This window comes from Hemiscyllium ocellatum, chromosome 19 (assembly GCF_020745735.1).
Source record: "Hemiscyllium ocellatum isolate sHemOce1 chromosome 19, sHemOce1.pat.X.cur, whole genome shotgun sequence".
NCBI lineage: Eukaryota > Metazoa > Chordata > Chondrichthyes > Orectolobiformes > Hemiscylliidae > Hemiscyllium > Hemiscyllium ocellatum.
In genome coordinates, this window is record NC_083419.1 from 25567198 (window position 1) to 25581815 (window position 14618).

The 14618-nt window shown below is 40.9% G+C and overlaps 1 protein-coding gene across 2 annotated transcripts in view; it reads left to right on the forward strand.

Annotated features, from left to right (window-relative positions):
* The window catches only part of lin7a (lin-7 homolog A (C. elegans)), a 68000-nt gene that overhangs the window by 19115 nt on the left and 34267 nt on the right, over nucleotides 1–14618 (forward strand). For both annotated transcript variants that reach the window (XM_060839306.1, XM_060839305.1), the window contains exon 2: nucleotides 809–927. In XM_060839306.1, the coding sequence (XP_060695289.1) occupies nucleotides 809–927 (119 nt within the window). The remainder of the gene's footprint in view (nucleotides 1–808; nucleotides 928–14618) is intronic.

Here is a 14618-nt window from a genome sequence, read left to right on the forward strand (position 1 = left end):
GAACAAAGCAAGAAAAGGATAGTTTTATTCAGAGCATGTAAAAGCAAAATAGCTGTCTTTAGTGGTTTTAAGTATTTTTAAGGAACTCTTTTTACCTGTTAATCAGCAACACAGGCAAGTTTTTAATAACTCAGTCAGCATCTTGAATATTTCAAGTGGTGCACATTTATTTGGCTGCAACCAAGAGATTGAGGTATATGGATTTAGAATTACTGAAGACAAGTGAAGTATCAGTTTAACAAAGGAATTTGTCTTGCTTTGCATAGGTAGCATGGTGGCTCAGTGGTTAGCATTGCTGTCTCACAGCACCAGGGTCCCAGGTTCAATTCCATCCTTGGGTGACTGTCTGTGTGGAGTTTGCACATCCTCCCACAGTCCAACGATGTGCAAGTCTGGTGCATTGGCCATGTTAAATTGCCCATAGTGTTAAGTGCATTAGTCAGAGGGGAAATGGACCTGGGTGGGTTACTTGTCGGTGTGGACTGGTTGGGCCGAAGGACCTGTTTTTATCTAATCAAATCATATAAACACAAACCATGAAAGACTTTGTTACAGATTACGCAATTCTTAATTGACTCTGATCAATTCTTTCATAATCAGAAAAACTTGGTTGCCCAACTATGAAATTAAAGTACATTTTGCACTTTTAATTCCAGTGTGATTTTGAGTGACTCCATGTTATTTAAATTGACATTCTATTGTCATTCAGGAGGAGGATTTTTAAAACTTTAAATACAAGTTAATGTCATATCTGTTCATCCTAAATAGAAATGAAAGCCATTTATTTTTTGCGTATTTCTCTTCTCAGATGTGGCTCGAGCCATTGAATTGCTGGAGAAGCTTCAAGAAAGTGGAGCAGTGCCAATCCACAAACTCCAGTCTTTACAGAGAGTTTTACAGAGTGAATTTTGTACTGCTGTCAGAGAGGTATGGAAGTCATTATCCTATTGCAAATAGAAAAAGACTTGCATTTGTGTGGCAGGTTTCATGACCATACAATTTTGCAAAAAACTTTATAATATTCACTCCATTTTTAAAGTGATAACAAGAGCAGCCAAACTATGCTATTGGTTGAGGGATAACTAATGACCAAGGCATTAGGTGAATTTCAGCAATGTTCTTTTGAATCATGAAGTAAGTTCTTCACAGATGATTTAACAGCCCTTTCTAATATGCAATATCCAGAGCTGTGTACGGTTCAGATGTGCTCAAACCTTTTTACAACTTAAACAAAATTTCCTCCACCTTATATTCTCAACCTCAAGTTTCTTCCTTTAGCAGTGTGAAAAATTGCAATTTTTTGAACATGGAATCCTGAAACCTATTGGCAATGAGCACAACTTTCTGGAAAAGTGAAATGGGCAAGAGAGGAATAAAGAAAGCAAACTCTTATCAGTTATCTTAATGATACATCTATAAAGAATACCATGTCATAACCAACACCACATTCTGCCAGTGAGAGAAGCACAAGACCTCACACAAACCTCATGGAACAAAGACTGGGAATTCCTTGAGTAACACACCATTACAGGATCACAGAGGTGTCCACATTGTCCAGTTTATGTGCTACCTGGTTTTTGTTGTCTCTAATTATATAAAGATGTTACATTTCTGGAATCTAAGGATTCTTGAAAAACCACTGTCAATGCCCTCTACAACCTCTGTAGATACTATTTTCAAATCCTACAATGTATCCCATCATGTACATGGAACTTATGGTCTTTAGCCCCATTAATTTTTCTACTAATTTTTCTCTACTATCATTATTGCATTTATTTTCTCTTCCCTTTTTGGCCCTAGACTGTTTAATTATTTGAAATAATCACATACGCCTGAATAATTATTTCCCAACATTGATTGCATTTCACCATGTCTATCTAATGGATTTCAGATCATAGCCATGAAGCAATATTCATGCTGTTAATTCATTTATTTTGTTCCATATACTATTTATACTATGTCTATTCAAGTAATGAGCCACTAATTTTGCCTTTTTAATTTTTTCTTCTCCTTTAACCCTAATTACTGGGTTTTTTTTAATGCTTGTACACTGTCTCCTCCTCTCCCAAACTATATTATCATTTAACGAACTGTAATAATGCCTTATCCTTAACTTCATTATGTGTCAGTCTACCTTAACAGCCCTAGTTATTTAGTTCACCAGGATATTAATCCCAGCATGGTTCTAGTGAAGCCTTCACACTGGAACAGCTTTCTTTCACTGGTATCATTGCCGAGGAATGAGATCCCATTGCATCCACACCAAGCTTTGAGCCAGAGGCAGGGATGTTAGAATATTAACATTGAAGGCCTCAAAGAATCCACTAAGGTGGTCTTCTCATTCAAGTCTCATGGCCAACCTCCATCCAACAGGAGCTGCAGTGCTTTGTCAAATCGAAAGGACACATTAAAAGCATCTACGAAAAGGTCCTTTAACATCATGTCTGTTTGGATGAAAATATTGAAAGAGAATGTTATTGAGTGTAAACACAAAGCAACTGTAGACTGAATGGTTCATTACATTTTGAGGAAAAGAACACTTTGACAGTTGGCTGACGGCAACATTCTAGCATAAAACCTGCAAAATTAAAAACAAACGATGGATAGGAAGAGCTTGGGAGATCCTACATTTGTGCAACACAGTGGCATGCGTGATTTCTTCCTGGCTATCAAATGATCTATGGCACAAACACACAAAGGTCCACTCCACATACAGGCAAACAAGAAGTGGAACTCTTTAAGGGCAAGGAGACAATTGTCTTTTGTTGGAGAGGATATTGTGAAGAACTCCTAGATTAAAACTTTTTCAACTTAAAAATCCACAATTCTGGTCCTCAGTATCTGCTCTGACTGTCTTGACAATATCTCTGGTTCAGAATGAATTTGAAAATGCCATTTAAAAGTTGAAAAATTAGAAAGTCATGGAATCATACAGCACAGAAACAGACCCTGCAGTCCAACTCGTCCATGCGGAGCAGGTTTCTCAAACTAAACTAGTCCCATTTACCTGCTTTTGGCTCATATACCTCTAAACCTTTCCTATTCATGTACTTTTCCAAATGTCGATGAAATGTTGTAATTGTACCTGCATCTACCACTTATTCATTGTGCAAACATACCACTCTCTGTGTAAATCTTTCTCCTTCCACCTTAAAATTATGCCCTTTGGTCTTGGAGTCACCTGTGAAAAGATTTGTAGCTCGGGTGTTCATTGTTGTGGATCTATTCGCCGAGCTGGGAATTTGTATTGCAGACGTTTCATCCCCTGTCTAGGTGACATCCTCAGTGCTTGGGAGCCTCCTGTGAAGCGCTTCTGTGATCTTTCCTCCAGCATTTGTAGTGGTTTAAATCTACTGCTTCCAGTTGTCAGTTCCAGCTGTCTGTTGCAGTGGCCGGTATATTGGGTCCAGGTTGATGTGCTTATTGATTGAATCTGTAGATGAGTGCCATGCCTCTTGGAATTCCCTAGCTGTTCTCTGTTTGGTTTGTCCTATAATAATAGTGTTGTCCCAGTCGAATTCATGTTGCTTGTCATCTGCGTGTGTGGCTACTAAGGATAGCTGGTCGTGTCGTTTCGTGGCTAGTTGGTGTTCATGGATGCGGATCGTTAGCTGTCTTCCTGTTTGTCCTATGTAGTGTTTTTGCAGTCCTTGCATGGGACTTTGTACACTACATTGGTGTACATTTAAACTGCATTTTAATGCTCAACAATGGTGTTTGTAAGTAATTCAGGTAATAAATTAATGATTCAAAGAGTTTAAAATACCTGAAAGAGTACTCTTAATTCAAAGAGAAAGCAAATAAAATATGAACTATCAATAGCATCAGAGTCCAAGTGCACTGCAAGTGCCTATGTTTGTTAATGGTACAAGTCATCCACTGTACATTGCTAATCAGTAAATGCACCAACAATGAGCTCAGTAGAAGAGCCGCTGAAGCACAATTGAAATTGAATTTTCAAAGCAACAAGCATTCTGAAGCACCTCTAAAACTTGATTAACATTTAAAATCCATCAACACATTTACTTTTTCATTTGGATTCTGTTATGGAGAAATTATTTTGTACCCTCTTGAATTCTAAAATCAATCTTAGTGTTTTTTTAAGTCTCAACTGGAATAAAATCGTGATACCTTATTTAGGACAGGGACAAAATTTTTGAAAAAAATTGTCCAGTGATCTGTCCAAATAACTGCATAAATGGGCCTCTCTATGAAAATCAGCATTCACTTTGTATGCGGATAGTGCTCCAAAAATGATCTGCAATGTTTTGGTGTATGAAATATATAAATTCATGCACTCAGTTGTAGATTGGAAAATAGCTTTGGATCCAGATTTTATGGGGAAAACATGGCATGTTTAAATAGAAACAGTACTCAAAGTCTCATGTCCGTGATGTTAATGTATAATCTAGAATGTGATTGAGGTTTGTAGTAAACAAGAGAAGTACAGATGGAGCAAAGAGTGAGAGGCAAAGGCCAAGGTCTCCATGGACAAACTACTGTACATGAGTTCCTGTTTACCAATAACTGTGCACTAACTACCCATGATTGTGCAATGCAGTATATAGACAGTTCTCCAGTACATCTGGCAATTTCATCTTTATGACCAGCACAAAGAAAGCCCAAACAATGTACCAGCCTGCTTGAGAAAATTCCTATTTCAAACTCGTGTTTTCAGTTTATAACCAGGACTTGATAGCAATGGATAACTTCACTAATCTCAGAAACACACTCACTTTATTGTATTATCTCTAACCACAAGACACGTGTAAGAATTGCCAAAGCCTTTGACAGGCTTCAAATAGCAGTCTGTGAATGAGAAGAAGTAAGTCTGCCTCCCAAGCTGCATATCTATTGACAGTAGACCTGCCTACTCTGCTCAAGGCAATATGAGACTTAGATTGTCGACCAATACATGCCAAGATGTTCAACAGCTTTTATTTGAACTACCTTCAGAGGCTTCTAGATCAGATGGACAAAGTGCCAAACACAGTTGATCTTCCAAGTTGGCATCCCAAGCATCAACAACATATTGAGACAGTCATAATTGAAATGGGTTGGTCATGTAGCCAGAATGCCTGACAGTCATCTAACAAAGTGAATTTTGTCTGGGACGCACACTCAAGACCGTTAAAGGAAGCACTAGGTGGACACTCCTAAGGTTTCATCTGGAACCTTTGATCTTGACTTTGTATCCTGAGAGTAGCTTACCCAAGATTTCTGCTCCAAGCACAACCAAATAAAAAAGGGTATGGCCGCCTTTTGAAAGCAACTGTATATTAGAGGCAGAAAGAAAGTACAAGTGGAGGAAATCCAGAGCCAACAGCTCCTCAAACTCAATTGCTTGTGGTATTCGATTTATTTGCAGCAGAACACTCTGGATGTAGATTAACCTTAGCAGTCATCCAGGTACACCATTTGTCTTAGTCTCTAAGTGATCAATGATATAAAAACAAAGGGTGGAGAGGGATATGGGCCAAATGCTGGCAAATGAAACTAAGTTAATTTGGGATGTTTGGGCGATATGGATGAGTTTGACCAAAGGATCTGTTTCCATGCTGTACAGCTCCATGATCTAGGCTTTTTGTAAATTCCTACTGTGGTCATATTCCTTCCCAGCAGATGAGATGGCCATTCTGCCCATTAAATCCCTGTCAGCCCATCTTGGATTAAACCAGTTGGTCACACTTTGCCCTGTTCAATCCCTGTAACCCTGCAGTTTATTTCTTTCAATTATTTATCCAATTTCCTGTTAGAAATCATGGCTTCTGCTTTCACCATCCTCTCAGGCAGCAAAATCCAGAATATTATCATTCCTTCTGTAAAAATGTACTTACCCTTCCACATCTCTTGTCTAAAATATTCCACATGACCTCTCACTCTATTTAACCTAGAACCCCTACAATGTGGAAACAGGCTCTTAAGCACAGCAATCCAAACCAATCCTTCAAAGAATATCCTACCCAGACCCATTCCAGTATTACCCTTTACTAATGCACCTAACCTACACATCCCTGAATACTATGGACAATTTAGCATGGCCAGTTCACCTGAACTGCACATCTTTGGATTGTGAGAGGAAACTCGCATCGACATGGTGAGAATGTGCAAATACCACATAGACAGTCATCCGAGGCTGGAATTAAACCCTGCGTCCCTGGCACTGTGAGGCGACAGTGCTAACCACTGAGCCACCATTTACTCTAATCATTTATTCTTCTCTACCCCTGTATTCTCAAATAATTTGAGTGATTATTATATGTGACAGAGTTGGAATCACAAATAAACTGTTTGCATTTACATTGCACCACAAAATGCTTTAGAAAAGGTAGTCACAGCCCTAAGAGGGAAATACAATAGTTTGCATGCAGGAATTTCCAACCATCAGAAGTGCATTAACAGCTAAATAAATTGCTTCTGTAAAACTGTGTGAGGAGTTAATATTGGGCAGAACACAAGAAATTCCATGCTAAGTTCAAATTGCCCAGATTGTTTCGGTTCATCTGCAAATGTAGAATGGTCAATGGTTATGGGGCATAGGCACAGTAGATGGCATATGTGGAATAGAAGCAGCAGGGGAATACAGGGCAGAATGGAATAAATAATTAGAGTGAGGTATTCTATGGAATATTTGGTACTGGTGTGGCCTAATTGGGCCAGCCAGTTTTGGGTTGTGAATTCATGGTAGTTTTTTGTAAATGATTTGCTACAACTGTAAAAATTACAATTTATCATCACTAATTCAGCACAATGCAAACCTTCTTTTAAACGTTAATTATTAGCTTAAGTTCAAGTCTCTGATCATGGTGTGAATTGTAATTATCATGCATGCTTTTAACTGGCATTGACTTTTTTTTAGGGATAAACAGATAAGAGATTCATGATCCAACATCTTACTACAAATAGTATTACGGTATCACAGTGATGATTTGATGTGAGTCAGGAGTCCAGAACTGCAATTTGATTTAATTGCAATTCATTCAAAATATGTTAGGTCATGATTTAGTACAGTTGTCAAATACTAATACTGTAGGACTTTGCATCTCGACAGGGTCTGACGCCAGTTAAAACATTGATATGTTCACTTTGGCGAGTTGCTCCATTGCCATTTAACAATTACAGTGAGGTTAATTGGCTCAGAATAAGATTTCAAGTCCCCCTCAAAGTCTTGCCTATAATATCTGCCAGCCAATCATATGGCTAACAATTCCATTATTCCAGCAATGACACCAAGAGCGATGGCCACCGTTGGGTCTGAACCCCAACCTCAATTAAGATTACCAATGAACCTGGATGGAGAGGTAACTGAGGGGCTGTGACAAGGGCTGATCAGAAGTGACTGGGAGAAGGGTTGGAGTGCAAAGAGCAAAGGATTTGGAGGGGAAGATAATGGTAGAATAGGTCGGGCGCTAGAGCTGGAGGAAGCCTTTTAAAGGAGACGTTTGAATCCTTTTTCCATATATATCCTGCAGAGTGACACCTGCGAAACTTCAAACTTTGCGACCTCCACTTCTGTGGCCAGTTAACTGACCCAGAACGGATGGGCTGCCTGCCACACTTAATATTGGAATGTCATTGGAACAGGTGAGTAAGCACCGGGAAAGGTATCCATGCCAAATTTACATCCTTCGGGTGGATGCCTGCCAATCAACTCACCGTTGAATAAAATCCTGCCCCATAAACATTAATATGGTCCATTATAGTAAAACAAAATACATTCAGTGCTTTAGAATAGATTGACTTATCAAGCAGGCAATTACCTTTATTTGAGCATCCAGTAATTGTTAAAATGAAGCAATTAACTCGAATAAATGTAATTACTTGGATGGTTAGGTGTAAATGATAATTTATACTACAGACATTACTTTGGTGATAGCTTGAATAATTTTACTTGTGAGTTAAATTATTTCATTTATTCTTTTTTTATATTCGTACTGAAATATTAATCTTGTCGAGCATTCATACAACTTCCTGAAATGTGTTGCAGTGACCGCAAATAGTAACTTTTAAAGTATGTATAGCTTTTAGATTGTAAATTGTTATATAATTCCAGTGGAGCAAAGGACCTCATTTACCAAAACAGGACCTGCCATCGACAAATTTTAATAATAGATCTAAGAGTTTAGATTAGATTCCCAACAGTGTGGAAACAGGCCATTTGGCCCAACCAGTCCACGCCAACCTTCTGAAGAGTAACCCACCCATACCCATTCCGCTCTGACTAATGCACCTGACACTATGGGTAATTTAACATGGCCAATACACCTGACCTACACATCTTTGGACTGTGGGAGAAACCAGAGTACCCGGAGGAAACCCACACAGACATGGGCAACCTCCACACTGATAGTTGCCCAAGGCTGGAATCGAACCCAGGTTCCTGGTGCTGAGAGACTGTAGTGCTAACCACTGAGCCACCCATGATAGGAGCTAAGCAATCCCACAACACATCCAATCAAAGTTCTGCAGTCATGCGACATCCGGAAAATGATAGTAGTTAAAAAAAAAACTGCGGAGGAGAAGGCTTCACAAATATCCCCATCCACCTTGGGGGAGGAGCCCAGCATATTAGTGCAAAAGGCCAAGCAGAAGCATTTGCATCTGCCTTCAGTGAAATATTCAGTGGATGTTCCAACCTGGCTTCTCCTGAACTCAACATCATATATGCCATTTTACAGCCAAATCTGTTTGGTTCAGATGATATTAATGAACACCTGAAAAATATTGCAGAGACTCCAAGCCATGACAATATTCTGCCAATAGTAACTAGGACTTGTACTCCAGAATTTGCTGTGTCCCTGCCGAACTATTTCAGTACAGCTACAATGCAGGCACTTACCCCCAAAACAATTGGTCAGCTATATCTCAACTACAAAAAAACAGGAGGAGCCTAATCACTACACCATCATTCTTCTCCCAGTTGTGCTAATAAGTAACACTTCCACAGAAGAAATAATCTGCTCATTGATACTCAAATTGAGTTATTCCAGGTTCCTGGTCTCTTTACAGCCTTTGTCCGAATATGGGAAAATGAGCCGAGTACAAGTAGAGACAAGAATGACTGACCTGGACATCAAGTTAGATTTTGACAGCTTATGGCATAAAGAACACCTGACAAATGCTTTAGGTAAACATTTCATTGGTTAGAGACATACCTCTCAACAGAACTGAAATAAAAACAAATTGCTGAATAAACTCAGCAAGTCTGGTATGAGCTTTGGACAGAGTAAAAGAGGAATGTTATGAGTTCAATATGACTCCTCTTCAGAACTGAAAGGGGCTGGAAAATGGTGTTTTTTTTATTGCTGTAAACCGAGGGAAGTCCCAGGATATTGCTTCAGGCGTTCCTCAAGGTAGTGTCCTTGGCCCAACCATCTTGGAAAGATCAGAAGGTTGTTTAGGTGAGGGAGTAACCATTATTTAGAATGGCACAGCAAACTTGAAGGGTTGCTGATCCTGTGTTCCGTGTGATGTTAATACACATTCATTACTATGAGGAAGAAAGTTCCACAATTTTGGTCCGATGACAGTGAAAGAAGAGCCATGTAGTTTTAAGTGATGAGGGTATGTGGCTTGGAGAAAACGTAGAAGTTATGGTACTGCCACCCACCTGCTGTTCTTGTCCTTCTAGTTGGTCATTCTCACAAATTTGGAAGGGGGAAATCTTGGTGAGTCATTGCAGAGCATCTTGTTTATTGTGTACACTGCTGCCACTGTTTTAGTGGTAGAGGGAGTGACTATTTAAGCTGGTGAATGGGGTACCAACCATGCAAGATGCTTTGTCCTGTTGGAGCTGTATTCATTCAAGCAAGTGGAGCTTATTTTGCTATACTCCTGACATCTGTTTTATTGATAGTGCAGAAATTTTGGGAAGTCAGGAACTAAATTAATTGGCTAAGACTATCTAGCCTCTAACTTGGTGTTGGAGCCATAGTACTTATGTGGTAGGTCCAGTTAAGTTTCTGATGAACGCTGATCTCCAGGATGTTGATGGTAAGGAATTTGGCAGTGGTAATGCCATTAAATATTAGAAAAGAATGGATAGATTCTCTCATCAGAAATGTTCTTTGCTGTTTTTTGTCATTTGAATATTGATTGCAACCTTGATATTGTGCAGGTCTTGGTGCATATAGATTAGGACCTTTTCAGTGTTGCAAATGGAGTTGGACATTGTGTAATCACCAATATATATGCACAGTTTTGACCTAATGGAGGGAAGATGGTCAGTGAAGCAGATAAAAATGTTTGAATTTAGTATATTACCTTGAAGAAATCCTGCAGTGATGTTCAGGGATTGAGAGGATTAACCTTCAACAGCCACAACTATCTTCCTTCATGTTGGCTGTGACTCCAGCCAGTGGATAGTATTCTCCATTTCCCGTTGACTTCAGGCTTTGCCAGGATTCCTTAATGTCACACTTGGTCAAATGATACTTTGATATCAATGAACGTTACCCAAGTCTCCATTACATATTGGAGATGTATATCTAACTATAACCTTAATCTTGGATTAAGAACCGGGTTCTTGAATAATGTTTCCTCAGTTGGGCAAAGGCAAAGCTGACATTTGGAGGCAATGATGAATTATTTGGTCTGTGTTGGCCTTCCAAGTTGAAGTTCCCAAGATATAGAAAATGGTCTGTATTTTCCAGGGCTTGATTGCAACCAACGAGGTAAGCTGCACCACACAGCATAATATGGCACCAATGATATAGCCAGGAAAAGGATCGAGGATATAAAAAGTGATTTCAGGGAGTTAGGGTGGAAGCTGCAGAGTAGGACGAACAGAGTAGTGTTCTCGGGTTTACTACCAGTACCATGAGATAGTAAGGCAAGGAACAGGGAACGGATGCAGCGTAACATGTGGCTGCACAGCTGGTGTAGGAGGGAGGGCTTCAGATGTGTAGATAATTGGGATGCCTTCTGGGGAAGGTGGGACCTGTACATGAAGGATGGGTTGCACCTGAACTGGAAAGGGTCCAATGTCCTGGGTGGAAGGTTTGCTCGAGTTGTTCAGGAGGACTTAAACTAGTATGGCAGGGGGGTGGGAACCTGAGCTATATACCGGTGGTGAGAGGTGATGGAGATGAGGCAATAGAAAGAAGTAGTGCAGCCTGTGGGAAGGAATTTCCTGGGAATGAACCAAGGGATCGGTTAAAGTGTGTTTGCTTTAATGCAAGGAGTATCAGGAATAAAAGTGATGGGCTTAGAGCATGGATCAGTACCTGGTGCTATGATGTTGTGGCCATAACAGAGACGTGGGTTTCTCAGGGGCAAGAATGGTTGCTGGATGTTCCAGGGTTTAGAACATTTAAAAAGAATAGGAAGGGGAGAAAAAGAGGAGGGGATGTAGCACTGCTAATCAGAGAGGGTATCACAGCTACAGAAGTTTCCATTGTCGAGGAAGGTCTGCCTACTGAGTCAGTATGGGTGGAAATTAAGAACAGTAAGGGAGCAGTCACCTCATTAGGGGTTTACTACAGGCCCCCCAATAACAGCAGGGAGATTGAAGAAAGCATAAGTCGGCAGATTTTGGAAAAGTGTGAATGTAGTAGGGTTGTTGTAATGGGTGACTTTAACTTTCCCAATATTGATTGGAACCTCCTTCAAGCAGATGGTTTGGAAGGAGCTGTTTTTGTAAGGTGTGTTCAGGAGGGTTTCCTAACTCAGTATGTTGACAGGCCGATGAGGGGAGAGGCCATTTTGGATTTGGTGCTCGGCAATGAGCCGGGGCAGGTGTCAGATCTTGTGGTGGGAGAGCATTTTGGTGATAGTGACCACAACTGCCTCACATTCTACATAGCTATGGAGAAGGAGAGAAGCAGGCACAATGGGAGGATATTTAATTGGGGAAAGGTAACTATGATATTGTCAGACGTGCGTTGGGAAGCATGGACTGGGAGCAATTGTTCCATGGAAAGGGCACTATAGACATGTGGAGACTGTTTAAGGAACAGTTGTTGTGAGTGGTGCACAAATGTGTTCCTCTGAGACAGGCAAGAAGGGGGTAAGATAAAGGAACCTTAGATGACGAGAGCGGAGGAGCTTCTCGTCAAAAGAAAGAAGGTAACTAACATAAGGTGGAGGAAGCAAGGGTCTTGCTCAGCTCTAGAGGATTATAGGCAGGCGAGGAAGGAGCTCAAAAATGGTCTGAGGAGAGCCAAGAGGGGACACGAAAAAGGCTTGGCAGGAAAGATTAAGGAGAATCCAAAGGCATTTTATGCATATGTGAGGAATAAGATAATGATCAAAGAAAGAGTAGGGCCGATCAGGGATAGCATAGGGAACTTGTGTATAGAGTCTGAGGAGGTAGGGGAAACCCTAAATGAATTTTTTGCTTCTGTCTTTACTAAAGAAAAGGACCTTGTAGTGAATGAAACCATTGAGGAGCAGGTAAACATGCTGGAGCAGATAGAGATAGAGGAAGCTGATGTGTTGAAAAGTTTGACAAACGTTAAGAATGATAAGTCGCCAGGGCCAGACCAGGTTTGTCCTCAGCTGCTTTGGGAAGCGAGAAACATGATTGCTTCGCCACTTGTGAAGATCTTTGCAACCTCGCTCTCCACTGGCTTTGTACCTGAGGACTGGAGGGAGGAAAATGTAATTCCTCTCTTTAAGAAAGGAAATATGGAAATCCCCGGCAATTACAGACCAGTCAGTCTCACGTCTGTCGTCTGCAAGGTGTTAGAAAGGATTCTGAGGGATAGGATTTATAACCATCTCGAAGAGCATGGCTTGATTAAAGACAGTCAGCACGGCTTTGTGAGGGGCAGGTCATGCCTCACAAATCTTATTGAGTTCTTTGAGGATGTTACTAGACAAGTTGAGGGTCGAGCGGGGGATGTTGTGTATATGAACTTCAGTAAGGCATTTGATAAGGTTCCCCATGGTAAGCTCGTTCAGAAGTTCAGGAGGAATGGGATACAGGGAAATTTAGCTGTCTGAATACAGAATTGGCTGGTCGACAGAAGACCGCGAGTGGTAGTGGAAGGAAAAAATTCTGCGTGGAAGTCAGTGGTGAGTGGTGTTCCACAGGGCTCTATTCTTGGGCCTCTACTCTTTGTAGTTTTTATTAATGACTTGGATGAGGAGATTGAAGGATGAGTTAGCAAGTTTGCAGACGACACAAGGGTTGGAGGTGTCGTTGACAGTATAGAGGACTGTTGTAGGCTGCAACGTGACATTGACGGGATGCAGAGATGGGCTGAGAGGTGGCAGATGGAGTTCAATCTGGATAAATGCAAAATGATGCATTTTGGAAGGTCGAACTTGAAAGTTGAGTAAAGGATTAAAGACAGGATTCTTGCCAATGTGGACGGACAGCGGGATCTTGGTGTGCAGGTACATAGATCCCTTAAAATTGCCACCCAGGTGGACAGGGTTGTTAAGAAAGCATATGGTGTTTTAGTTTTCATTAACGGGGGATTGAGTTTAAGAGCCATGAGATCTTGTTGTAGCTCTATAAAACTTTGGTTAGACTGTACTTGGAATACTGTGTCCAGTTCTGGTCGTCCTATTATAGGAAAGATGTGGATGGTTTGGAGAGGGTTCAGAGGAGGTTTACCAGGATGCTGCCTGGACTGGAGGGCTTATCATACGAAGAGAGGTTAACTGAGCTTGGACTTTTTTCATTGGAAAAAAGAAGGAAGAGAGGGGACCTCATTGAGGTATACAAGATAATGAGAAGCATAAATAAAGTTGATAGCCAGAAACTTTTTCCCAGGGCAGAAATTGTTAACATGAGGGGTCATAGTTTTAAGCTGTTTGGCGGAAAGTATAGAGGGAATGTCAGAAGCGGGTTCTTTACGCAGAGAGTTGTAAGAGTATGGAATGCATTGCCAGCAGCAATTGTGGAAGTGAGGTCATTGGGGATATTTCAGAGACTGCTGGACATGCATATGGTCACAGAAATTTGAGAGTTCATACATTAGGTTTACCTCACGTGAGGATCAATGCCTCGGCACAACGTGGGCTGAAGGGCCTGTTCTGTGCTAAGAAAAAAGAAATAATAATGTGGCTAGATAAAGACAGACTGATGGGCAGAGGGGGTGGGGTGGCCATGTTGGTAAAGGATGATATTCAGTCCCTTGCACGAGGTGACCTAGAATCAAGGGATGTAGAGTCAGTGGGGATAGAGCTGAGAAATACTAAGGGTAAAAAGACCCTCTTGGGAGTTATCTACAGGCCCCCAAACAGTAGTCTGGATGTCGGATGTAAGTTAAATCAGGAGCTGAAACTGGCCTGCCACAAAGATGTTACTAGAGTTGTTATGGGGGATTTCAATATGCAGGTAGACTGGGAGAATCAGGATGGTACTGGACCTCAAGAAAGACACTTTGTGGAGTGTCTTAGAGATGGATTCTTAGAACAGCTGGTGCTGGAGCCGACGAGGGAGAAGACAAGTCTGGATCTGGTATTGTGTAACGAACCAGAATTGGTCAGGGACCTCGAAGTGAAGGAGCCATTGGGAAGTAGTGACCATAATACAATCAGCTTCAGTCTGCAATTTGAGAGGGTGAGGGTACAATCGGAAGTGACAATATTTCTGTTGAATAAAGGGAACTATGGAGCTATGAGGGAGGAGCTGGCCAAAGTTCAATGGTGCAATACCTTAACAG